Raw genomic sequence first — 26891 nt, 5'->3', positions numbered from 1 at the left:
TATAACCTTTTTCTTTTATAAAATGAAGCAAAGCAAATTTTAAAGTGCTTAACAAAAAGCCTCATAGATGAGACAGACCCTAGACAGAATATATTAAAAACAAAATCTGGAGAGGGTTATGTGAGAAATTAAGGCTCTTCTCTGCATACAGGAATAAGTAAGTTGATAATATAAGATCATTACAGATGCCACTTAGATAGCCAAAGCAACTTAACTGTCAAGTTGACCAGCATGACCCATGTTAGTTACATGTGCTATGTGTAAAGTAGTTGAAGTAGAGCAGATGTGTGCATTATTCCTCCATGAAATGCTTTATTGTTTTTTATATAATATATTTTGCTACACGTAACTTGACCCTCTTGTGAAGAAGTGCTGGAGCTAGACAATATGTTCCCGGGTTAACTTGCACAAAAGCCAACCTGGATTTGGGATCACGCCAGGTCAGAGGCTTCTCCGCGCGGGAACCTCGCTTTCCTCCCAGCACAGGCAGCTTGCACTGCAGCTGCAACTTGCTGCAGGGTGTTTGGGTTCAGGATTCAAGGGGGAGGGTGGTGTTTAAATATATAATGTATAGCTCCGTACATGAAGCTGTTAGCTCTTGCTTGCTGACTTGTAAATCTTCAGCATATTTGTTTCAATAAACAAGTATTAGTAGCCTTAGAGAAAAAAAAGAAAAAAAAAATCCATCCAAATATTTTGTACTATATGGTATTTCCTCTGGAGTTAAGTCTAACTGTATGTAATCTGTTAAAATGCAGAATCTTTCCCCACAGCTATTACTTTATGACTGAAATTAAATGCAGTTTTAGATATTTAAGTATTTCAGAAAATACTTTTTGCCTGATTTATTTGTAAATTTCTCTCAACAGATGGACGACCTCAGTGGGAGGTAGAAGGGAAAATAATTAGGGAAAAGTGTCAAGGGGTGAGAAACTTAATTTTTCTTTCTTTAGAAAGCTTTATGTTTTAAAGTGAGAAACTAGTCATCTTTATTGTTCTAAAGCTTAGATATTATTTAGCAAAGCAGATCATTGGCAAATTTAGACAGACAAATGGAGACTTCTTAATTGAATTAATACTATAAAGCAGCCACTAAAATGATGCTTTGAAGAAACTGCAAATAGTGTACACTCTGCTATAAGCAGAAAAATGAAGATAATTTTGCTAAGATGAGAAATAATTACCAGTGCATTAGAATTATTCTTACAATATTAATGTTTTGAAATGCAATTCTTGGACTTCTAGAGTTTATGTATGCTGTGGGAAATAGATGCATCTAAAAGACTGGTTTAATTAAAAGCATTACTCCTAGAACACTTGTGGTTTTTGTTGTTGTTGTTTTTTGTTTTGTTTTGCTTAAAAAAAAAAAAAAGTCTCCAAATAGATGTTTGTTGTAGTATTGTTTAAGTAATATATACATAAACTTGAAGCTTATCTTTTTCAAAGTATCAGTTTGCCTTAGTCTTGCAGGAAGTGTTTTAATGTTCCTGTAATTAATAGTGGTTTCACTTATATTTAATATGTAAAGCTTTCTTTGTTTCAACCTTCATGTAGGCAAACATCGTTCTTGAGGTTCCTCCATACCATAACAAAACTATTACAGCTGCAGTTCAGGTGCAGTTTTATCTCTGCAATGGCAAGAGGAAAAAAAGCCAGTCTCAACGTTTTACTTACACACCAGGTATTAAATTAATATCAAATTCCTGATTTTTTTTTTTAAATAGTCTTTCAAAAGTAATTCAAATGATCTTATAACTTTGACAGGTAGGTAAGACTATCTTTGAGTTATTTGTACATTTGTCCAGTAAATCTGTACATTTATCTAAAGAAAAAACTTAAATTTTAGAATAATATATACTGTTATGAACATAGCCAGGTATTCTTTGGGTACATGTTTTATGAAATAATTTGCCTTCCTGTGGGAATGATAGTGAATTACAAATGAGGATGTGGATGACAGCAAGTTCATAAAAGAATGGTTATTATGGAGTATTACATACTTTATTCCCCACTGACTACTACCTTCCTTCCCTCATAAAGTAATTTTAGATACGAGGACAACAATAGTTTTGCTCTGGACACATGGCAGCATGTTGAGAGAGCGTAGATTGGAATTTAGCCACAAACACATACTGTACAGATTTTAATTAATAAGTTTATTTGATATGAGGAAATAGATACTACTAGATATCCAGTGCCCACTCCTTTGCCTGCCACCTATTTCCTATTAAAAAATGCACACACTTCATGAAATATTAATGATGGAGCTTGACTCTTTAGTATTCTTTGGAGAACTTGACATTTAAAGACAGATATGCATATTAATATGTATATATTTTTAAAGCTAGTTTGTGTACTGACAAAAGAAAATCAGCTGCCATTAAACTACACTGATTACGTAGGTTTTGCTTGCTTGTTGTACTCTAAAATAACACATGGTATAACGTTGCTTAAACGAAGCACAGAAGTGTCTAGTTACCTGTTGTACATTAAGTGTGAAGGATTGTAAGGATGTTAGAGTAGTAAAGTTGTTACTGTTGAGTTGAAAATTTTTGCATTTTTCTAATGTTAATGCTTAAAAATCAGCACAATTTCATGAGATTAAGTGTGACTACAGCTGCCATAACTGCTAGATGTGCCTGGTCTGAAGAATTCATAATTCTTCACTTTACAAGAAGAGGTGTTGCCATCACTTAAATGTTGTTAACAACTGTTGTAATTAACAGACTCATCAAAACAGCATAATTGTGTTGCTGAAGTTCAGTTGTCATTTTTATTGGGGCATGACAGTTTAAATACTAAGAATTTCATTTGTCACCCAGCAGCAATGAACACCCTCTTTATATTTAATAAGCTATATACTTTAGTGACCCCCTTTGTATTTAGTGAGGTATATACTTTAGTGATGTTCTGGACTTTCTTTTAAAAACAAGAGTGCATTAGGAGGGTTATTTAGAAGGCAAAACAACTGTCTTTGAAGGAAGATTCTTCTGGGTTTTAACAGTTAGTTTGGCAAATAAAGGCAAGAAAATGAAGGCAGAGTAAAAAGGAAAGGGAAATTGCAGCATTTATGTTAACAATACTATTGTGGCTATTAATCAGCAGTTCATTTGTATTTACTGCAGGGTCAAAATAAGGAATTGTAATGTGTTTCTTTCTAGTTATAATGAAACAAGAGCACAGAGATGAGGTGGATTTGTCTGCTGTCCCATCTTTGACCCTGCCTCACACAGGCAACGTTCAGGGCCTACATTCTATCCGAAGTCCATTACCGTCCCCAGATCAAGGGCATCCACATGATGGTTTGCTGTCTACATCACCCAGGAGCCTTGTTTGTCCAGTTCAGCCACCTTACACAGCAATGGTGACCTCGGCAGTGTCCCACCTCTCACATATGCAAGGTAGAAACCTTAGTCCCAGTGAAGAGTGTCATGTTTTGCCTCCTGCTGTGGTTCAGTCTTTTCAGGTAACATCAGCACCTCCTGTGAGCCCTTCCTACCAGTCTATGCAGTCTAATGACGTATATAATGGACACTCTGGTCTTCCTATGAACTCTGCCTCCAGCCAAGGATTTGATGGTATTTCATTTCAGCAAGATGCACCTGTACCTCCTTTGATAAATCTTAGCTGCCAAGCTCTCCCACCAATGCAGTTCCATTCGTCAAATCCAGGGTCTTTGTCAACATCGAGCACAGCCGGGCACCCGTTAGGACACCCAGCTCATTCAGGACAGTCATCTTCTCGCCTGCCATCGATCGGATACCACTGCCCGAGCTCTGGGCAGGGCTCCATCTCTTCCACAATGAGTCGATCCCTTGGGCAATCTTCTCCCCAGCTGCAGCAAGTCTCATACCATTCTTCAAACCCAGCATCTGCTTCATCCCCATCCCCTACAGCTTCCCATCCTTTGGTCCATTCCCCACTGTCTGGACCATCTTCCCCCCAGCTCCAACCTATGCCTTACCAGTCTCCCAGCTCAGGACCTGCCTCCTCTCCCCCGCCGCCCGCTGTGGGTCGCTCGGGCCAGCACTCCCCGCAGGCGCACAGCCCGGCGCTGGGCGGCCGCGCGGCCGCGGCGGCCCTGGCGCGCCACAGCGTGCGCGACTCATCTCCGTTTGCACCAGACGGGGCAGCTGTGAACGTTAAGCCAGAACCTGAAGATGGAGAATTGAATTTTCAAACGATAGGACTACAGGACATCACGCTTGATGATGGTAAGTGCTTTCAGCGTTTTTAGCACGGGGATATGAGCTACAGTAAGCCACGGGGTTGAATTTTATTTAAAGAACACCCTCTCTACAGAAGTAAGCTTGTATCTTCAAAATGCAGTCATTTTTGTGTCCAAAGCGAGTTACTTAAACTAATGAGATGTAAATTAATAGTTACACAGTTCAGACATTTTGATGCGATTTGTTTATACAAGTTATAGAACAGGGCTCGAGGATTAACTCCTCCATACTGACACCTTATTTCTCTACAAGGAATTAGTTTGAAACTTATGATTCTGTTGGTATGTTTCAATGGAAGTCATATGAAGTCATAAGAATAGATCTGAATTAGAGAAATGTACTTTGGAGTTTTCCTAGAGTTGCCCTACTTTTGAAGGGCAAGCTAGTCTTGCTTTCACTACCCCCCAATCACCTGTATTTGATGCTGTCTTAGGCTCTTCTCTCAGGCATTCTCTGGAAATGCTGCCATCGTTCAACACCTCTGCTCACAGCAATCAGTCGCTTTCTCCTTGCCATTCTGGCTAGCTTTTTGAGCAACCCCCTTATTTAACAAAAACAAAGCAAGGGAAATGGTGGACGAAATTCTAGTGGTATAGAGTTTTGGAATTCAGGCTATAATGTTCTCTGTGTAAAATACTAGGAAAGAGGCAGTTTGAGAAACTTCTGAGTGAAAAATAAGAGATACCACAACATGAAGTCAGTGTGTTTGAGGTATAAATGAGAAGCAATTTAAGGAGCATGTCTAGTGAAAAAGGCTGAAAAAACAGAGGGCTTGGCCTTAAACGGGTATGTCAGAAGTGGGTGCTAGTGATGGTGGGGAGCTGACCTGCACTTATTTTCTACAGAAACCATAACTGTCTTTTTTAATCATAAATGGACCTGTGCTGTTTTCATCTCATGTCACTAGTAAGAAAATTTAGAGAAAAAAATGCTTTTAAATAAACAGCATACTAGGTTAAAAATGAGTGAAAATGATAATATGGTTGTTTTTTAATAACGTGATCAGCCCTGTTAAATAATATTGTGTTTTAGAAATATTGTTTATAACTCAAATTACTTACTCTAGAAAGGAGGAAAGAAACTGATTCCTCCAAAGTGCAGGGGGTGAGGGGAGAAAGAGAAGACTTTATAAAACAGTTCAACAATAGGGAAAAGATTTTCCACTCTCATGAGAGTAAGAAATATAATGTTTCAAGAGAGTAGTGTTAGACCCTATCGTTTTTTCATCCCATTTCCCTCCGCACCTACAAAGTCATAGAAATAAGCAAATACAACTAAGCACTGTAGCAGAATTGTAGTAATATAATCAAGTGTTCAGCATTTATGAGTAGGTGGTCATTTTGCTTTTGCTTGTTCAGAAGTTAAAATGAATTCACAGTTTAAAGAAAGCCAAAGTTTGTTTTCTGTATCACAACTATTACTTGTTTTTAGAAACTGTTGTCTTGGCTTAAGGTAACAAAATGACCGAGCTGTTTCTGTGCACACTATACCTCAAATTGCAAGAAAAGCTGTGACGACAACATTGGAAAATTTGGAGTTGTCACTTGCTAATAATATAGTGAAGCATAATCAATATGTGGAGCACTTGCCAAAGGCTTTATAAATAATGAATTCTTTTAAATAACACTTTCTAAAGAAGTTTAAAGAAAGTCTGATAACAATAAAAAAGCACTTGGTAAACAGCTGGACATTCGCAAGCACAGAAATTATCTCAGTTACAGTTTAATATTGCCATCATTCAATGATTGGTTCATTCAAAACTTGGAATCTGAGAATCTGGAAATCTTATTTCTGCTTCTTCAATCTGCAAATCCAAATTAGCTGTCTAGGCTGGAATCTACTGTACTACAAATCTCGAAGGGCATAGTGCCCATAAACAGTTTAATTTTCTCCCTGTGAATAAATCCTTTTCTGCTTAATACAAATGAGGTTAGACAGGAATACTTTTCTCTTAGTTATCTAGCATATTTGAAAAATAGCTTTTGTATATAATTGAATTTCAGTTTCCATGCAAATAGAACTAAACAGAAATAGCAAATCTACATTTAAAAAAAGAAGACTAAAACATCCAAATATAACTGCATGCCTAAATACATAATTATAATAGTAATGATGCATTGCTCCCAGCTAATATAGTAGATGGTGAAAACTATATTTAATTGCAAAGTAGTTTTATAAAGGTTACCAATTAAGGAATACAGTCTTCTCTCAAAACAATACAAAGGCAAATCCAATTAAATGATTTATAAATCATGTGCCACTGAAATATAAGTGAGCAGTTCAAAAACAAGAAACTCTGATATCATCAAAACTTTTAAAGTGCACTATTTCAAAATCAGCTTAGTAGACATTGTTTCCCAGCAAAATAAAACCTTTGAGTAAAATTTGACTATAATACAGAAATTCCTCACGACAAAATTTTAGTCCTGAAATTATTGCTTAGCCTGCCAGATAATGCGTTAACTTTCTTAAAAATTAATAAAGAGTCATTCTAGTACTTAAGTAAGCTCTTTCTAGAAACAGAAACTGTCAGAAAGTTATATAAGTGATATTTCTAAAAGGGTGGGAGAACTTGCAAACTTGTGTTCCGTAAGCCTGTGTAGTGTTGCAAAACAATATAAGCTAGGGACTAGAATAACTGCCCCTCCCCGCCTCCCCTCACTATGCACAGTCCCAAAGAAAAACCCTGTAAGTTAATTAGAACTATTATTTGCTAGCCAGATGGTTAGCTTGGGGTTTCAATGTTGCCGGATGCTGTCTAGTCCATATAAAGTAAGTAAATTATTGGGGGAGGGCATTTGTGTTTAAGCTTTGTGTCTTTCAAATTGTGTAAATTTAGGTGATATTTCTTGCACTGAATAGTGATCTGTAAGCAGCTGTTTAAACTGTCCTTAGCAGCGATAATTCTCATTTTTCAATGAATACTGTCCCAACCATCCATTTAGTTCAAGCTCCCAGTACTGAAAGCCCCTCCGAAGCTGTAAAGGCACAAGGACAGTTCCTCACTGGCATGGATGTCATCTATGGAGTTCGTTAATAGTCCTGGGTAGGACAAATGGTACAAATAGTAATGATAACATGTAGGTATAAAGAGTTGCTTTGTTAAAGCATGGAACCTTACAATCTTCTTAATGCAGTTTGCAGACTGCAGACTGCTGTTTCTGCAAAGGAAATGTTTCCAAATGGCATGCGTTCTTTTGAGCAAGACCCTTAAAGCTAATTTTAGTATCTCTTCAGCTAACATTCAGACTTTCTTCAAAATGTACCAAAAAACAAAACAGAGCAAGAAACAAAAAAAAAAAAAGAGGAGGAGGAAAAAAAAAAAAACAGATCTGCCATTTGATACAGAAATACAAAACTGCATCATCTTGGCCCAAGTGGAACTAGCTGCTGTTCCAGCATCTCTTGAAAGGCATGACATCTAGATACACCATTTATAGCTATGCCTTCTCTTCAACAACAAATATGCTTGCCCCTGACCAGAATATCATTTTTACATAATTTCTATTCGTTTGCCTGTTACTAAGCAGAGCGGTTTTTGTTTGGTTCTTCCTCACCCCCCATGCTTCCTACAAGAACGTTTCCTAAATCCCTTGAAGAAACAAGGAAACAAAATGTGTGAGAACATAGATACAAAATTAGAATAATAGTACAGAAAACTACTGAAACATGACACAATTTCAAATCAAGTTGTGGAATAGCCCTTAAAAGGAAAAGGTACTTGAAAATTTGAAAACAGTGTTCTTTCTGCTTAGGGCTTTGGGTAGTCTGTGCAGGCTGCTGAATGTTTGGATTGGAACTGCATAAAAACAGCCTCTTCATTTGTCCCCTCCCTTCATCTTCCTCCCCCCGTGTCTCCTATTTTAGACCTTCTCTTTCCTTTACAGTCTTCCCTACAGGTCTGTCCTCAGCCCAGCTCCCCAGGCTGACATTTACCTGTAGAGCCAAGGGAACACTTAGGGCTGCGATGGGGAGCAAGCAGGAAGCCTGAAATGCCCAGAAAACAAGAGTGCTTTTCCCCACTTGAAAAAGAGCTAGACGAAGTTAGACTGGATATATTCGCTTGAAAGATAAGGCCCTGTTTTTGAAAAGTGATCCTAGTATGGTGGCTTGCCTGCCCTACTGTCAAGTTTTGATTTAAATCTGTTTAAAAACTTAAGCTCTTGAATTTTGCCATTAGGAGTGAGTTTACATTGGCACTCAGGACTTCCTACAGTGGAGAGATTTCTAACATTATGACTGTACTTAACCATTTTTAAGGTATTATATGAATGTTATATTGATATAAAAATAATATGAGTACAATATATAGAGAGAATATAAGAATATAATAAGGGCTATATTCAGCAAATAAGGATGATCTGCTAATCCCCTTTCATTTTGTTACTCAGTGCATCTGTGTTAAGTAAAGAGGGAGATTAGAAAATCCAATGTGTGGATTTAGTAAAATCATAACTAGAAATCCTTTAACAGGTTGTATATATAAAGCTATGTCTGCTTTGTCAGACTCATTCCATGTAGAGTTTGGAGCCATTTGTATCCATTTTTAGTTGTTCTGTGATCTCTCTAGGGGACAGATTCTCTAGCTTGAAACTCAGAGATGATTCTGTTCTTTGTTAGAAGATTTGTGGAAATTTATTTTTTTTAGGCTTCTGTCATGGTAGTACATAATGCAAGTGAGTGACTATACCTTGTATTCTCTCTACATACCCAGAATTTCAGCCATTCCCAAATCATTCTTAAACACAGCCTTCTTCCAGACAAAGCAGGGAGGGTCTGCAGGAACACAACCTATGCTGGCATCTGTCTTTAGTATTGAGGGGCAGCTTCTTCCAGCATCTCTCAGACCATATTCTGACCTTGTTCCTAAGCACGGGATAAAATGTCATACCATGCACAAGAACTTCAGCCAATGTTGTATGCTGAACTCTCTGAATAGTCTTGCTAAAAGGATGCAGAAAATAATACTAAATTGTTTAGTCGAACTGTGTTCAAACTCTTCCTTTCATAGTCTTCAGTGTACTTAAATATATATCAACCAGTACAAACCCTGCAGTACAAAGCAGTATTTGGTTCTAATTCTTCTCTTAAATTTGTGGCCACCTGCAGTGAGAGCTTGAGGTTGAGTGAGGTGATGAGGCAGAACCTAAAATGTTTTGAAAGATAATGGGAGTCTGCTTTTTTAGATACGGATTGATACTAATTATGAGCAAGATACGGAAAGGTCCAGACACTGCATAGGAGGTTAATGGGAAAAGGTTGTGGAACAGTGAGGAGAAAAGACTTTTCTATTTTGAATAGCCAACAGTTAATGGTTCCTATGGTCATATCTTCTAGTGGGGTCATTCATTGTGTTTGTGCAATCAAGTTTGGAAAAACAGCTGTGGAGAAGAGGGCCATTTAGAGATTTTTGATGCTTTAAGAACTTTGGATAAATCTGCAGGTATCTGAGGAGCTAATGTATGAATCCTACTATTTAGCTCTGTGAGGATTTCATCTTAGAACACCCTTTAACTAATTCAAAATAAGGACACCCAGCTACATAACCCCAAAAAGATTCAAATTTAAAAACCAGAACAGATGAGAAATGTGCTCTAGGAGTGCAGGTGGCCTGTGTATGTCGTGGTGAAGATGCTTGCAGTAGGAGCAAAGCTGCGAGGAGGTAGGCACCTCATTGCAACGCGTGGCCAAAGGTGCTTGGACACTTCTGCACTGCTTCCCCCTGCACAGCATGTGCCCCATGGCTCCAGGACTTAGTACTTCCTTGGTTAAGGCCATTTCTGTATATGAGAGAGAAGTATACACAGGACTAGCAATGAATTGGTTCCACCGTGATAGGTCAGTATAGGACATGCACTGTAGCCATGGCATGAACAGGGACTTTTGTTACTGCCCTCAATACCCACAGGACGAGTGCTGCCCACGCACAGTCACTCATGTCTGTGTATCTGCAGACATTATGTGCCCAGTGAAAATATACTCTTAACAAATGTTTATTTTAACAGTTTTCTGAAAGGTACTTTTTTAGTAAAGTTGGCATAAAACCTGAAATTGCTAATGCTGAGCCTGTCTTAGGGCTTCAGTGGTGGTGTGAGGTGCCTCGCACAGCAGCACCCTGTGTCCTCGACCGCTGGCCGTGGCAGCCCCGCGCTGCCGGGTGCCTGGTGACCCCAACCCACTGCAGTGCAGCTGGCTGCTCCCCAGCACAGGAGGCTGAGGATCACCTATAGCCTGGCCTCCTTTTTGTGGTGAAAGCTGACCCTACATCACTTGCTGGTTGCATGGAGTTGAAAACCAAGCTAGATTTACTGCACTAACAAACGTAATGCAGCTGCAGGGATTCTTGATATAAATACAGCTGATAGAGCTCCCTCTGTGAGGGGCAAAAGAAGACATATATCCAGAGAAGCCTGTGCTGCAGTCTGTTCATAATGCTCTTTGAGATTTACTAATCTTAAGTGCATCTGTAAAATACAGCGATTTAGTCAGCTGGCCTGTAAAAAATAACAATAATTCCTAGATAGGCACAGTAAAACTATCCAAGCTAGAGAGCAGATACAGGAAAATTCACATAGCTTTTCGGCAGCCTATTGCTAAGAACTAAAACAAAACAACTGCCCCCCACAACCTACCCTGTACTACTTACTATAGGAGTATGTGCAAGGAATGAAGAATTTTCCAGTGTGGGATCCACTGTTCTTAAACCAGCACATTTTCTGATATAAGGGAAATTGCCCTCTTGTTTTTTTCTGTTAGTATTTTCTATGTCTAAGTATGAAAGGATGTTCAAGGTGAATTTTTAGGCAGCTTGTGCTGCAAAAGAACAAGTTAATTCTAAATGGTGGGAGTCCAGTAGCTCTTTATTCTGTCTATTTTTAATAGTACTCTAATTTTTATCTGACTCATTTGACCCAAATCTGGTCCAGAAAATTGAAGTTAAAAAGGAACATTTCTCACATGTGTATGAAATGATCACATAAAGAAATGTTGTTTTCATCTATTTAACTTCTCTGTGCCTTGTACTACAAAATCCTTATGCTATACTATGTGCTTTAATAGACTGCTGCTTTATTTGCTTTGTTTCTCAAGTGACAAGCACTGTATGTCCTAACCAATTGCACACTTCATTCCAGAAGCTGGTGACAGAAGACATGTTACCTGTGTTAAATACAACATAGTTTCAGAAGTGTGTAGAAGTAAAAGCATGCCACTGTCATCAGCTTTGTTAGGATACTGCAAGTAACTCAGAATCCCTTCATATATGAAACTAATAATAATAAAAAAATCAGAATCATATTTCTTTGCTAAAGAAACAAATAACCCTTACTGTATTATAACCCTATGTAGACTTCATAGTGCAGACACTTCTGCTTAAAAGGATGAATTAACTCCACTGACCTTTGTCAGTATGTTGTCTACTCCTTTGAAGGCCTGAGCTTGAAAGAGAATTGTCCACGAAGGTTGGTTTATTTCATCTCAAAATATTTTGCTGCCTATCACCCTAGATTCCTTAAATATGACTTTCCTGCTGGTCATTCCTGCTCTATCATGGTGGTTATAGTATTCTTTTCTTAACCACTTTTTATTTGACCAGAATTTTCTTTGTCTCCTTAGTTCCTTCAAAGTGGCAGTGGACATTTTATCAAACCCAAGGTACTGCCTTTCCAGATATGTCCAATTTAAATACATTTAATTTTACACATTAAGCAATCTTAAGAGGTCATCCAAAGAAGTAATATGAAGTATCTGAATTTCAGGAGGAAGTCAGAATAGACTTTTTCATGCTCTCAGGAGCCACCTTGCAAATCATATTGGCAAAGCATGTGTAGCTCTATCCAGAAGGCAGAAATCAGCCAGTTTCTAGAGTAATTCTGCTAACTTTTTAAAACACAGTTGATTAAATTTGCAATGAGTCCTCAGCTGTACAAGCATACTCTTGTTAATGTAATAAATACAATATTCCACCTTCATTTTTCTTTCCAGGAAACAGGTCAGTGGAGTATATATTTTTTTTCCCAGCTCCTCCTTGGTAGTCTCGCATGGGCTTTGTCTGACAGAGCTGCTTATACCACAATCATACTAAGTTTTCTGAGGCTTTCCACTATAGCCTGACTTAGTGCAGATCAGCACCTTGGGGAAAACATGCAGATATTTTAGCAAGTAAAGGGGGAGTTAACTGTTTACAGCAACAGTTTGCCCTATTTAAAGGACAGAAGACTGAAAATAGAAGTTTTATTTACTAGCACTCTTTTGCCTACCTTGATCAGTGGAGGTGCTATCCAGTGGCATGAGCACTTATAATTTGACCTTATTAAGTAAAGCAGATTGGAGAAAATTGTACAAGTGAATGTTCTAAACTAACATAATTATTAAAATGAGATTTATATAGTATAAAATTCATGATGATTAGATAAGGATCTGAAATTTTTAATTCTTTTATGGCTCTGGATGATAACTGAAAAGTAATTAAACAGAACTAAATGGTACTGTTTTTTAGAAACATACTGACAATCTATAAATAGTTACTTATATCAAAATATGTAGTAGTGGTGAATGAAACTGGGTACTTGAAGTCAGTGCTATTAAAAGAAAACTGAAAATCACTTCCTGGTTGAGTGAACTGTAACTTCTTGGTTTAGTCCAGCCAGTAGTTATGTCTGTCTTCTTCTCTGACACAGACAGTTTTATCTCTGACCTGGAATACCAGCCATCAGGTTCAACAGAGAAATGGACTCAACATTCAGCACTCATGTCCAACTCCTATGTGGAAAATCTAGAGGGTGAGTCTGCTTACTGACATGCTTCAATGTTTGAAATTGGAGCACAGAGAAAAGCGGAAAGTGTTTTAATAGTCATAACATCTACAAATGAAAAGTGGTATTTAATACTCAAGTATTGCTATAATTGGACACCTGCCTACTCTGTAATAGTTGGAAAATCCAGAAGCTGCGAGCCAGGTGTGAGCTTATTCAGTAAAAACCTCCACTTAACGTATGTATAGCTGCCACAGAACTTCCTGAGTGCTGTAGGATCTAGTAAAATAATAGCAGAGGCTTTGTAAATCATGAACCAAGTACAGCCAAGGCTGCACAGTGACCAGATGCGAGTTAGCTGTGAGAAACTTGGGATGGTTCTCCTGCTTTTAAAAAGACAAAGCGATGTTAATTTAACTAGGCAGAACGCGGTGGCATGCAGTACCAATCTCAAGTATCAGGAATAGGGATTTCATAAACAGGTTTCTAGCTGCGTATCTTGTACAACTGGGGAAAAATGTCGTCTGGGTTTGCTGTAAGATGCTTTCAGCTTCTTTATTTCACAGATAAGCAAGATAATTATGTATTACAAATGTCTCAAGTAGTAACTATATTAGAAGTTGGCAAAACAGTGTGTTGGTTGTTTGTTATGTTCCTTCTCAAAGGTTTTTCACTTTTACAAACATCCCTAGATGCCAAAGAAATATCCTGTCTCTTTTTTATAAGGCACAATTACATTCCACATGAATTTTTAAACAGGAATACTACGTACAGTGAGTTTGGGATTATTCAAAGTTAAGTGACCTAGCTTTACTAAAGCCTTATTAAAACTTTTACACAATTGGTGTGTAGACTGATATTAAAGTTTGCTCACAAAATTGTTTAAAAGAAATTACAATGCTGTTTTACCATCTTTCAACATTTTGGGTTAGTTGTTCTTTGCTTTTACATAACAAAATGATGTCAGTAAGGTAAGTAGCTGTAATTTGGAACCAGAACAATGGACTTGGTAAATTAACATATATTTTTGTATGTTGAAACTGCATATGGATTAGACACATACCGGCTATGGCTTAGCTCGTTGTTGAAGAGCATGAGTCCTTGCATGATGGAGTCATTTTAATAGTAACTCCTCCCTCCCAAACACCAGTACCCTCAGGTAGAAGGTTGGACAGACTTGAGGAAATGCAAACCAGACCCTCTATAACAAAAGCGCTCAAAGAAAACACCATATGCAGACAGAAACATGCTTATGCACAAATGCTAATATCTAAGAAATAGGTTGGAGAACATGGGGGAAAAAGTACTTAAAATAGAGCATTTCAGGTATTTGGCAAGAACCTAATGCAAGGCCTGTGTTTACACAGGAAAGGCAAAGAAATGGTTTTATACCTTAAAGAACACTTAATGTCAGATCAGCAAGTTATCTATATATCAACCAGTGGTAAAAAGTTAACTCCCTGGCCTAAAATAGAAGTAGAATGTCTGGATTATAATACAGAACAGGACAGCAACTGTTGCTGTGCTGTGGGAGAGCGGACGAGCTGCAAAGGCAGGAAGCACAAGAGTGGAATAACTGAGTCACCCTTTGTAGAACGGGCAAGTTTCATGACTGCTTCATGGAGCACTAAGTCATGAGAAGAACCCACAAGGGGAAACATCGCTTTATTTGGTCCCAAGAAACGCACAGGAACTGGTTCAAACGTCTTGCTTTTAAAGAGTTCTTCTGCAGTTTCAGCATTGCAAGCTGTGGTAAATTTTAGTAGTGCTTCAGAAGGGGAACTATGGGAAAATAATGCGACTTACCCTTTTTATGACTTTTTGGGGAGTAAAATGATTGCAAACAGCCTGTAGACGGTCAGTGCAGGTTCAGACTAAACTTATAATTAAACTTCCCAGTGACAAAGACTAGACCTTGCTTTTAAATGTAGAAAACTGAAACGAACATGAAAATAATCAGGTTAAATGTGAAATCTGGTGAGAGAGAGCAAGAAATTCTGGATCGAGATGTTCTTGGGAGAGTTCTTAGGGCCCAGGGGAGAGTTCTTAGGGCCCAGGGGAGAGTTCTTAGGGCCCAGGGGAGAGTTCTTAGGGCCCAGGGGAGAGTTCTTAGGGCCCAGGGGAGAGTTCTTAGGGCCCAGGGGAGAGTTCTTAGGGCCCAGGGGAGAGTTCTTAGGGCCCAGGGGAGAGTTCTTAGGGCCCAGGGGAGAGTTCTTAGGGCCCAGGGGAGAGTTCTTAGGGCCCAGGGGAGAGTTCTTAGGGCCCAGGGGAGAGTTCTTAGGGCCCAGGGGAGAGTTCTTAGGGCCCAGGGGAGAGTTCTTAGGGCCCAGGGGAGAGTTCTTAGGGCCCAGGGGAGAGTTCTTAGGGCCCAGGGGAGAGTTCTTAGGGCCCAGGGGAGAGTTCTTAGGGCCCAGGGGAGAGTTCTTAGGGCCCAGGGGAGAGTTCTTAGGGCCCAGGGGAGAGTTCTTAGGGCCCAGGGGAGAGTTCTTAGGGCCCAGGGGAGAGTTCTTAGGGCCCAGGGGAGAGTTCTTAGGGCCCAGGGGAGAGTTCTTAGGGCCCAGGGGAGAGTTCTTAGGGCCCAGGGGAGAGTTCTTAGGGCCCAGGGGAGAGTTCTTAGGGCCCAGGGGAGAGTTCTTAGGGCCCAGGGGAGAGTTCTTAGGGCCCAGGGGAGAGTTCTTAGGGCCCAGGGGAGAGTTCTTAGGGCCCAGGGGAGAGTTCTTAGGGCCCAGGGGAGAGTTCTTAGGGCCCAGGGGAGAGTTCTTAGGGCCCAGGGGAGAGTTCTTAGGGCCCAACAAACTAGAGGCTTGTGGCCTATCAGAGTGCTGCCAGGACCAATAAATGACAAAATAGTAGCTACTAAAAGAGATGCAGAAGACCAAGTGACCCTGGAAAGTTTTTTGCATTGATGTTCACAGTCAAGGAACTTGAAATTCCTTTACCGGAATTCTTTTAAAAAGGAATGTGTTACAAGTTTAAGTATAAATAAAAAGTTTTTAGAACAAATAGAACAAAACAGTTACAGTTCCCAACTAGATGATGTGCCGTATGAGAATTCCAAAAGAATAAGAAGCATTTGAACTATCAACTGCAGAATCTAACCTCTTGCTTAAATCTGACTTGGAGGCAGAGGACTTGGTTAATGTGACACTGCTGCTGCTCAGCTATTCAGAGTAATAAATAACAAAAAATGCCTGGAAATATCTAGAGGAAAAACCTAACAATTTAAAATGAGCAAAGAAAAAAGTAGTCAGCAACAATAAAGAAGTAGAAATGAAGATAAAGAAAGGGGAGGGGGGCAGAATACACTCATCCCATGCGTAGGGTGAACAAAGTGCCTGAACTATTGCCATTTAAAATAATCTTGAGTAATCTTGAATTTGAAGGAATAATTCTTAGAAAACTTAAGCTCAGTATTGTTCAAAAAGGGGCAAATAAAATGCTAGGATAATTGGAAAAGCAGCACAGAACAAAACACCCAGGCCCACATCTTGATTATTGCTTCCTTCTGTTCGATGATGTCAAACCAGAATTAGATTCATATAGGTTTGTTCTTTTTTGTGTGTGTTTAGGGTTTTTATTTATTTATTTATTTTGTTTTCAATGAGAATAGCTAGCCTGACTAAGGTTTCGAAGGGAAATTATGTTGAATGGGATAGGACTCTTCAGTCTAGAAAAGAAAATGAAGGAGAGGAATATGACTAAGATCAATAAAACTAATGGGTGGCATGGAAGAGATAGTGGAAATGCCTTTTAAAGTAAGGCAACAAGCAGCATTGAGCAAATGAAGTAATTACGTAGCAAGGTTAACACAGAGTGATGTGCATGCCAGAGTTCGGGTGGATCAAAAAGACTCATGGGGAGAAAGAGAGAATGCAAATTCTCTTAGCCCAAAAGACACTAGCTCTGGCTCAGGAATTCTCTAAGCCAGAGGTGTTTTGGAGGCTGACAGACGTGGCAGAAGGATCACTCTGTGTTTGCCTGTGTATCTACTGACATCTACCAAATGGGGTGCAATCCAAGCTGATTTTCTTGTTGTCCTCCATGGAAGTAGTGCTTTTTCACCTATGAAAACTTAAAATGCTCAGTAATTGCTTATGAGAGAGATCATTTTATTCTGTAGAAAGTATAGGTGCCAATTACAGATTACTAGCTTTCTGCATGGGGAAAAAAAGGTTGCTTAATGCTGTTCCCAGAAAGATCAGGAATTAATTCATGCTCCAGTGTTTTTCTGTTGGTATTTACAGAGACTTGCAGGAGCCGAAGCACGGACTAGTGTAGAAACATACTAGTATTTTGTTGGCATTTGATTGAAAAAGATCATTTGCTTCTCTTGTTATCACTTCAAGTATCTACCTCAGAGTTTATGTTATATCTGAATGCGTTTTTAGTCTAATATAAAATATTTGCTGCAAATATGTCAGATGCTACAGGTATGGCAAGTCATATGGATTACTCTCACACTCGGAGAGTGCCGTTGTAAACCTGACGAAAAACAAAGCAATGGAAGGAAAAATACACCTTACTGAAGTGTCAAAGCACCAGTTCCGTTTACTGGAACAGCTGATGAGATTATTATCCCTAGCTCTGTGTCTCACTGCGCAGATGGCTGAGCTGTTATTCCTAATTTAGTTTTTCCTAAACTCTGGATTGCAAATTAGAGCAGTGTTGAAAATTTTCATGAGCGATCTGGCTGTTCCTGCCCCTAACAGCTTTATCAGCTGTCCCAGGGCAAGGCTTCAGTGATCAGGAAGCAAAGCACCCGGCATAAGAGTTAAAAGGAAAAGAAAGAGAGAGAGAGGAGGGGAAAAAAAAAAAAAAAAAAAACGGGCCTCTAAGGAGCTCTGGCCCATATTCTGTATCCATCTCAGCAGCTCCCTGTCTTTCATGTGCCAGTCAGCAGGGACTTAAAAGCAAACAGAACACTATGTGAAGTCAAAACAGTGGGAACAGTCCATGAATAGAGCAAGTATGTGCTTGCTCTTTTTACAAGCCTCACAGCAAATCCAGAAGTTAGAACTGGTTATCTTCATCTCTGTCCTACTGGTATTGGTGAGAGTTTGTTAGCATTAAAAAAAAAAAAAAAAAAAAAAAAAAGAGGGCCCTCCAGATCATCTTCATGTTTTGTTAGATGCTGTGCAGAGAGAAAAAAATGCAGTACACAGTAGTAATGTCAGTACTGAGAGCTCCATCTCAGTCTGCAGCGAAGTGTTTTTTCCCACCAACCTAAATTCTGTTCTGCACAATCTATTTTTAACTATTAGTATAAATCTAGCTGCTAGTTTACATTTTGTATAAATACTGAGGAAGAAAAAGGTGAATCTATTGCAAAGAAAGCAAGAATTGAAATTCTGAAATCTGGGATAACTGCCAAAGAGGTCAATTAAATAGACACAGGATAGTCATAAAAATTTATTTTTGTTTTACAGACGGAGAGGGAGAGAAACAAATTTGCATTGCATTTTGATTCATGCCTTATCCCACAATCAAGTTTTCAAATGCTGTATTCACCTTTATGGGTGAGGGATGTGCCATATTTTTAGAGATTATAGCATGTGCCAGACGTATCTCATTTTGATTTTATTCCTGTTCAGTACTGATCTTGTCATGAATCCTGCTTCTGACCTAGTCATTACTTCAAGATTAGCAGCTTTGATTATTAGCACATAAAACCTTTGTTGGCTCTTTTAATGTTATCTGCTTAGTTGTTGCCGATAGCTCAAAACAATTTTCAAGTGATGAATAAGTAATAAATCAGTACTAAATATTAACTAGGCCACCATAACACCAAGGAACATGTGCTGAAGGCCGAAAGGAAATTTTATAAAATACAAGTGCCTGTACTAAATTGACTAAGTAGATCTTGCTTTCCTGGTATCTAATTGCTTGCTGGATTTTGCTAAGCAATATTGATGAAAAAAAATCCATGGTTATGTTTGTGAGTTAAACATTGAGATATAACCACAGACCGCTGCATGCTCTAGTGTGTAATGACTCTGTGTGGAGGAAGGTGATGTATTGTATATTCAAATACTGTCCTTTAGCTTTCTAATTCTGCAGGCTTCCCCTTGTACAATTGTTGCTTAGATTTAGACAGCTGCTATGTGAAAGGGGCACTCTTGACTCTTAGAAAGCATAAAATAAAATGTGTTGAGCAGGCGGTTATGGGCGAGGTGAAAGTGAAAAGCCACTCAGTGTGGCAGAGACATGGCAGAAGGAGGGTTCAGGTTTGCATCTTTGTCAGGAAGAACTTCTTGAGACACTGCTTATAACAACCCTGCCAAAAAACTGGGGTACCTGATTACAGCTTTGGTTTAAAATGTAACAGTCCTAGCACAAGCATGAGCACAAGTTCTATTGTTGCACTAAATTTGTGTGTTGCAAAGACAGAAGGGGAGGAATTATTGGCACTATGTTTCAGTTAGAAATTGTACACGTTTCTAATGTGAATCCATATAAGCCATGTAAATCTGTACTAGCCTCAGATTAAAAGTATACCCCTGCTGCCAAGTTCTTCTAAAGGAAAATGTAAGGAATGACAGGGTTATACCATTCTGGCATTAAACATTTATTTTTGTTAAAAATGTAGACAGTTTTTATAAAAGCTTATAAAATCTCTAAGAAGTTTGAGTTAGAGGTTTTCTTAATTGTAATAATTTGGCATTTTCAAATGTCTTAAAATTAAGAGATTCAATATTTATTGATACTATGTGAAAAACATTTACCATAATTGCTGTGTCTAGGATCCTATGTGTTTTTGTTGGTCTGTTTTTTCCTATATTAAATATAATGTTTTTCTTCCCCACCCTAGAATATTACCCATTCATTTTTCTCAGTTAACTTGTCATTGCTTTCTTTTTAAAGTGGGGATAATTCACATCAGTGCACTTAAGCTCAACCATTAAAATGATTTCTGTCATCTCCCAAATTAAATAATACTTGCATTTTTGTCTAGGCTTTAGAGTAACAGTGAAACTTCCATTTGTTGATGACTTCTGCACTAATCTCTTGTATTTATGGGGGTGTCCCTCATTTGTTAATAGCAATAATTGACCATTTGTAAGTAGTAATAATTGACTCGTCTGATAAATTATCTCACACACACACACACACACACACACACGCACACACAATTCAGCCCTCACATTAGTCAGTCTCAATTCTTTTTGATAGAAAAAGTTTTCTGATTCTGAGTTTTAAAAGTTACTGCAATTTCAGAAATACAAATTTTCAGAAGACTAGCTAGTTAGGTACGTATTACAAAAATACTGTATTAGCCCAAATCCAAGTTGAGGAAGTTCTGTGATAGCCTGATATGGCCAAGATTCCCACAGCAGTGGTGCTTGTTCCCGTTACATTCCTGCATGGCCGAGTTCTCTGGGGAAGTCTTTGCTGAACGTGCCTGTGCTGTGCCTGTCGGTCACCTGGGTTTCATGAATGTACATTTAATTGTTTGCTCGCATTCCTTAAGTGTTTCAGGGATCCTCCATCATGGATTATGGTAAGTATGAAGTGCAAAACTAAGAAGCTAGAACATTTTGTTTTTTTTCTTGCATAACTTATGGAGTTAGTTTTCTTTTTCATCCTGAGCACCAAAATACTTATTTTAAAGAGATGTATTGGTAAGTGCTGCATTTTGGTAAGCATTAAAACAGACTTTTTTTTTTTTTGTAGTGAATGAGATCATAGGAAGAGATATGTCTCAGATCTCGGTGTCACATGGAACAGCAGTGGCCAGCCAGTCTCCGCAAACATGCCCTGGGTCTCTGGAGACAGGAATATCTGATGGAATCCAGTAACAGATAAGCTTACAACTGAGCATCCTTGAAAGCTTCACAATTTCTCTGAATATTACTTCATCCTCTTCCTCTTTAGACTTACTGTGCTTCCAACTCTGTGGCCTTTATGAACTGGAACAGTGGATCCTTGCATAGCCCTTTTAGTGGGTTTCATTTTTGATGTAGAGACAGAGCATTTATAATGATAGTTCCTCAGATGCTGTAAAGTGACTTCTTAAAATGGACACACAGAATCTACACCAGATATTTTAACTGTTCAAAAGTTGCAAACAAGCTTTGCTTTTTTTGCATTTAAATAGAATACTTTTATATTGTAAGTGCTTCAAACGTGTGAAGATGTTAGTTTGCTCTTATAATATTCACAGTACTGAACGTGGAGAAAGATTTAATACACCTCTTCAGTGTGCTGCTTTCCCTTAGAGATAGCATAATTGTAACTGATGATTTGTAACACCTTTTGGTCATTTTGGAAAGCCTTTAAGCTTATATTGTTTAAATTTTTTTAGTAAGATCTTCCAGAGGCAAATCATACTTGTCATCTGAAGCCAATGCCGTGGAAGTCAGTGTGTATACAAATACTTTATAGTGTTTTCTCTCTTAGATTCATAGGAAGCAAAGCCAAATGTAGATCTGCACTTGTTTATAAACTGAAAATGTTACTTGATAGGCTGCAAAAAGACCATTCCATCTTGGAAGTGTTGGGATAGAAATGACATTCCAAAATTAACTTTTATAACTTTGTGGATAATCTTCCTGTACTTTGTTAGCACAGGCTCCTTCTTGAAATAGCTTTTTCTTAGAAAGTTACATTTGTAATCAAATTTGAGAACTAGGATTTTAGAGTAAAGAACTGCAAATTCAAAGCCATGTTAGATACAGAAGAAATTTAATATTTGCTGAGGATCTGGGTGTTCCTGTTATCACTACAAAAGCTGTTTTGAAATTACCGATTTGGTGGCTTCAAATTCTCCATGCAATAAACCATTTGGTCATGTCCCTCTTACATACTGTATGCCTGAACCATGCCACTCTGAAGTCCTAAGGAGGTGACAATTACAGTTCCTTAAATTTAAACCGTTTATAAGCTTTAGTCTGATACAACATAATTTACTGTGAATTAATGTTTAAGTAGCATAATTTGCCCATTTTTTTTTAATTGTAAATGCGTGAGGCAGAAGTTACCAAAGAAATGCACAGGATTCATGACAGCAGTTTACTTTGTGCTGTGTTTAAAGGATGTATTTCCCTTTCCCACATAATCTGATAATGTTTACACAGTTATCAAGAAATCTCAGGCCTCTATGATTAGGAACCTAGGAGAGGATCTGAAACTGCCCGTTTAGGCCAGAAACACCCACGACCAACACCACTCCAATGCCCTCCTGTTCCCTAAAGAAATGGTAGTTTACGAAGCTCTCTGATAATGGTTCGTACAGGGTAAAACAACAATCACAAAGTAAGATCAGAAATACGCCGAACCTCAAATACTTAAGACTTTTTTTAGCTCTCATTTGGGTGAGTCATGATGCTCTCTCAAAACACATTCAGCACAAGAGAGCAAACACATTCAGAATTATCGAAGAATAGGGTAGTTGCATCCAGATTAGCTCAGATAACTGTGGACATTTTACTAGCTGAACACATGGGGAAGATGTACCTCTAGTCTGTAGAAAAATACCACAGACTCTTAAAAATCACAGCAGGACATCTTAAAGTTGGTTCCATTAATGAAAAAAAAACGAAGTAAATATATATTTCTATGCGGCATTTTGGCAGACAATCAGGGGAGGCTTTACCTTGAGCTTCTTGTACACAAAATGTTACACCTAAACTTAAGTCACAGTCCAAGCAATACCATTAAAGTAGATCTAGGCACACTTCTGTAATAGTCGAATCATTGCCTTTGAAAATAGCCATACAGTAAGTGGGTGAAATTAGAACATTTTATTAATTCCTTTTGAGAGTGCAACCTATTTCAAACAATTTAATGCTAGGCCACTATGTGTATGCTGGGAATCTAAGCATCCCTTTTGTGAATGTACAGTTCAATGGTGCAAATCTGTTAATTTGAAAGGAGAAAAAAAAAAAAAAGCGTAGCAGGGCTGTAACCTGAAAAGTGATTATTTTAACTGTCTCTTAGTGATGGTGCTTTACTCTGTCTTCTACTCATTTACATTAATTATCCTATAAAAGGGTTGACATGTTCAGAAATACATGTACTTATGTTTTTAAACACTTCTTTACAAAAAAAAAAGGCAAAACAAAAAAGGTTTAAAAAAAAAAAAAAAAAAGCACTGTAAGATATGTAATTGTTTCAGACTGTGTGGTGGTGGCAAGGTGTGTCCCAGTTTTCATTCGTGTACCAGGTCTTTTGCATTAACTGTTGTTTGTAGGAGAATTCTAACTTCAAAGCTGTTCATACTGTATGGGATTTATGCTCCTTATCCTACTGGTACAGACTTCTCCTTGCAAGTTCTCCAAGTAAGTAGCTGGAATTCATACTGTACCTGAAATATAGGAGCCCAAACAATCCAGAGTTGCTATGCACTAAATTTTCTGATGCCTTTAAATACCTTGATGCCTGTAGACATAGAGATGCTTTCCTATTTAAAAATGAAATTAAAAAAAAATATAGCTTTGGATACTAAAGCAGTTTTGTATTTGCCTTGTAAAAGCTTCAGTACAAGGGTCTTAATTTTATTTTAGCTTGTGTGATAATGTAGGTGAAAGACTGTTAATCTTGTATAATTTTAGTGGTATAAAAAGCACACAATCTCTATTGGACTATGCAAATTTAATTCAACAACAGGACCCTTCGGTGGTTGATATTTTGTTGGCATCCACTTTCTTGCCCTTAAGTTCTTTCTCCTCCCTGAGCCCTCTTCCAAAACTTGCTACTAATTTAGATTCTAAACTTGAAAGAAAGCCTTAATGATGAAGTAGCTCCTCTATAAGGCGTGATCAAAGATCAATGTTAAAAACAAAAATTAATGGGTAGTATGGTAATCCATGGAGCGGGGAAAAAAAAAAAGTTTTAATTTCTGAAGTTACCATGACCTACCAATCTGAATTTCTGTAGTAAAGCTTTCATATGTTATCAGTGGAACTGCCATCTTTTTTAAACCAAAGAATGAAAAGAACATGACCATTTTGTTCTGATACAAACAAAGCTTTGAAAAGTCTATTTTTGATACTCACAATGGATGTCATTCCTTGAGGTTTGGAAATCATGCAAATTGAAGTTTTATATTTAAAAATATGGGACAATAAAGATTAAGTTCTAGATGTTTACAGAGCCTTGTATTGTAATTTCATGTACATTTTGTATTTTAAACTTTTTTGTAAGTTATGATTGCAGTGCTACTTGCAGAAATAAAGGGAAGAACTTGCATTTTTAGGCTCTTAAAATCATAGTGTTGAAATAAATAAAACAAATGTAAATTTGTTGTTGTTTGTTGATTGTACAGCCCCAAATGCAGAGTGGGAAGAAACGCTCATTGTGATACAGTGGTAAACAGCTCTGCCGAGGTAGGACAGCCTGAAATGTCCTGCATGAAATGTAGGATGCTGAAGATTCGCCCTGTGAGTGCTGCTTTTGAACCAATATTATAAAAGATCGGGGCTCAACTGTGAGCCAACAGCATTAAGCCTGTACGTATTTAATGAGTGATAAGCAGTAACGACAATATCGATCTGCACCAATACTGCTGATTTTCTGTTTGTAAATGAGATGGTTTCAACTGAACTGTCACGATTGCGTCAATTATTATTATTACACAGGACAGCATCATAAACAGCAATCTCAGCTCTTGAAAGGGCGTAGTCACAGGCATACCACAATCAAACTGTTTCAGGGGTAGATGTAGAATTCCTCCTGCCAACAGTCACATTATCCGGCAGTGCCTTCAGGAGCACTAGTGTGAGTTCAGACCTTGAAATTTAAACCTTGAAATTGAAATTGGGGTGATTGATCACTGAAAAGACTGTTCTCTGCCTCGCAGGTAGAAGACTCTGTAATTGAGATATCTGGGAAATCTTGGAGTTTAGTCAGCAGTACAAATGCTTCAAATTCTAATTTGAGGTGAGAGCTCAGGAAAGGCTGGGCCTGCCGAGCGAGGCAAAGGACACAGATCACAGCCATCTGCGTTCCCGTTGCGCAGGGACACCGGGGGCCACTTTGGGATTAGTGTCTTACTCGGAATGTATGTCCTGACCGATTACCTTCACTGATGGTTTCCAGCTCTAAATATATCAGAAAGGGGCAGCAACAGTGCCAGTAATTGCATGTAAAGTAATTATACGTGAGGTTTGCTAAATGTAGCGCTAGGAGTCTGGAAGCTATTCCACGTGTTTTCTAGTATAATTAGCAGCTATGTAATTAGCCTATAACATACCAGTAAAATAGTCCATGGATTGACTGCAGATACTTTACAGCCCATTCAAGTTTTCTTTCAGATGCAGCTCGGCTGGAGTCTGACCGAGTGAGACTGAAAGCGCAGGACAGATACAGGGCACGCAGGACAGATACAGGGCACGCACCTAAGGCATTTAGAGCTGAGCACGGTTAGCCCCAAGCGCTGGCGCTGGCAGTGACGTGTGGTGCACTGCACAGAAGGTCGGTGGTCTTTTTATTCCAGGCATTGTGAAGATACCACTTGTAGCTTGTAAAGCATCGTTGTTTTCTTTCAGGTAAATAGAAAGAAGGAATATCCTGTTAAAGTCAATTCCTTTAGGGGAGTAAGTGGAAGGTACTGTTATTTTAGAATCTAAATCAGGAGGAAGTGTTGCAAGAAATCAAGGCCTCTCAATTCTCCTATTTGCAGCTACTGCCTTCTTGTGATGTTACCAAGTGATACTTCTGCTATGTCCATCCCTCTGCTTGTCTGGGGACTTCTGTCCCTCTCTCTGCCTAATTCCAGTATCGCTGTGTGCTTTCACTTCAGAAACTTTCTCAAGCTTCCTCAGTCCTCACCTGATTCATTGCAGTGGAGTTCCTTTCCACGTATTCCCTCCTCCTCCCTTTCCTTCCTTAGTTTTAATTCAATAACAGCAATAACGTTCAGGAACTAGCCACTGCTGTGGTCTTTATCATTAAGCTACCTGAGAGATCAAAGAGTCTTATCAAGTACAAAACATGGAAAAGAAAGCAAAATCTGCCATATTTAAATTCATGTATAGTTCTGTGCATGGGCTTGTCTGGTAGCTGTGTAGCTGCTTCTGCCTACTAAAACCAGCTAATTCACAATGAGTATTTGTATCCTGGTGCTGTTTTTGTGATCTTAGTAACTAGGCTCCTGGTTTGTTTATGGTTGTATCACTGCAGTTCCATCCTCCCACTCATAATCTTTCCTGTTACCTTTAGCACACAAGAAAAGCTACTGGCAGCTTCTTCTTTTCTGTACTCTTAACCATCTACAAAAAGAAATCAAGTTTATACACCCCAAAGGTACTCAGCAATTCCAAAAAAAAAAAAAAAATAGTTTGGGAGTGCAGTGCTGCATAACCAATGCTATCATATAAGCAGGAGAAGGAGCAATGCTAATGACTTGGACAGGTCCCTTTGGCACAAAGCGAGGAACACAAGGAAACACCCTGTGGGAAATCCTGTCAGTTGGGAAAGTCATTATTTCTAAGCAGCAAGTACTTTTAAACGAGCAGTGAGCACGCTGCACCGTAACAACTGCAACCTCCAAGTTCCAAACTGCCAAACGTCCAAGTTCCCAAGCAACATTCTCAGCATCCCAGGGCTTCTGCAGGCCTGGCTGGCACTGGCACGAGCGAAGCCGGCAGAGTGCTGGCCTTAACAGCAGAGGACAGGTTTTATTCTGGTATCAAACCACCCGTTAAGACATGCCAGGAAAGCTCAGGGTTGCCTTCTAAATTAATACAGCTTCGTACAAAAGCCATGGTGGTTTCTTTCTGCCAAGCCAGCAGCAGCACCACAAGAAATACGTGGAACGCAATAGCTGCGGGTCTGCCCGCTTCTCTTACCTGCACCGTGAAGTCATCCTCGCTCCCGTAAAAGGAGCTGTTTGTAAATACTCCAAGTACTCCTAGGTTTATCTGTCAGCCAAGTCTTTCTTGCAATGTTTTGGAAAAGGACAAGACAAGCT

The 26891-nt window shown here is 38.7% G+C and overlaps 1 protein-coding gene across 2 annotated transcripts in view; it reads left to right on the top strand.

Annotated features, from left to right (window-relative positions):
- The window catches only part of NFATC3 (nuclear factor of activated T cells 3), a 59972-nt gene extending 38132 nt beyond the window's left edge, over positions 1-21840 (top strand). Inside the window, exons 7-11 of one of the 2 annotated variants that reach the window (XM_088530896.1) lie at positions 870-925; positions 1555-1681; positions 3162-4214; positions 12908-13009; positions 20654-21840. In XM_088530896.1, the coding sequence (XP_088387022.1) occupies positions 870-925; positions 1555-1681; positions 3162-4214; positions 12908-13009; positions 20654-20778 (1463 nt within the window). In that variant the 3' untranslated portion in view covers positions 20779-21840. The remainder of the gene's footprint in view (positions 1-869; positions 926-1554; positions 1682-3161; positions 4215-12907; positions 13010-20653) is intronic. The other variant, XM_088530897.1, reaches the window with a different exon arrangement.
- Positions 21841-26891: the final 5051 nt, after the last annotated feature.

Source organism: Tinamus guttatus, unplaced genomic scaffold (assembly GCF_059628265.1).
Source record: "Tinamus guttatus ecotype Peru unplaced genomic scaffold, ASM5962826v1 Tinamus_guttatus_pri_ptg000389l, whole genome shotgun sequence".
NCBI lineage: Eukaryota > Metazoa > Chordata > Aves > Tinamiformes > Tinamidae > Tinamus > Tinamus guttatus.
The sequence above is the reverse complement of the archived record's forward strand: the minus strand, read 5'-3'. Positions and strand labels throughout refer to the sequence as shown.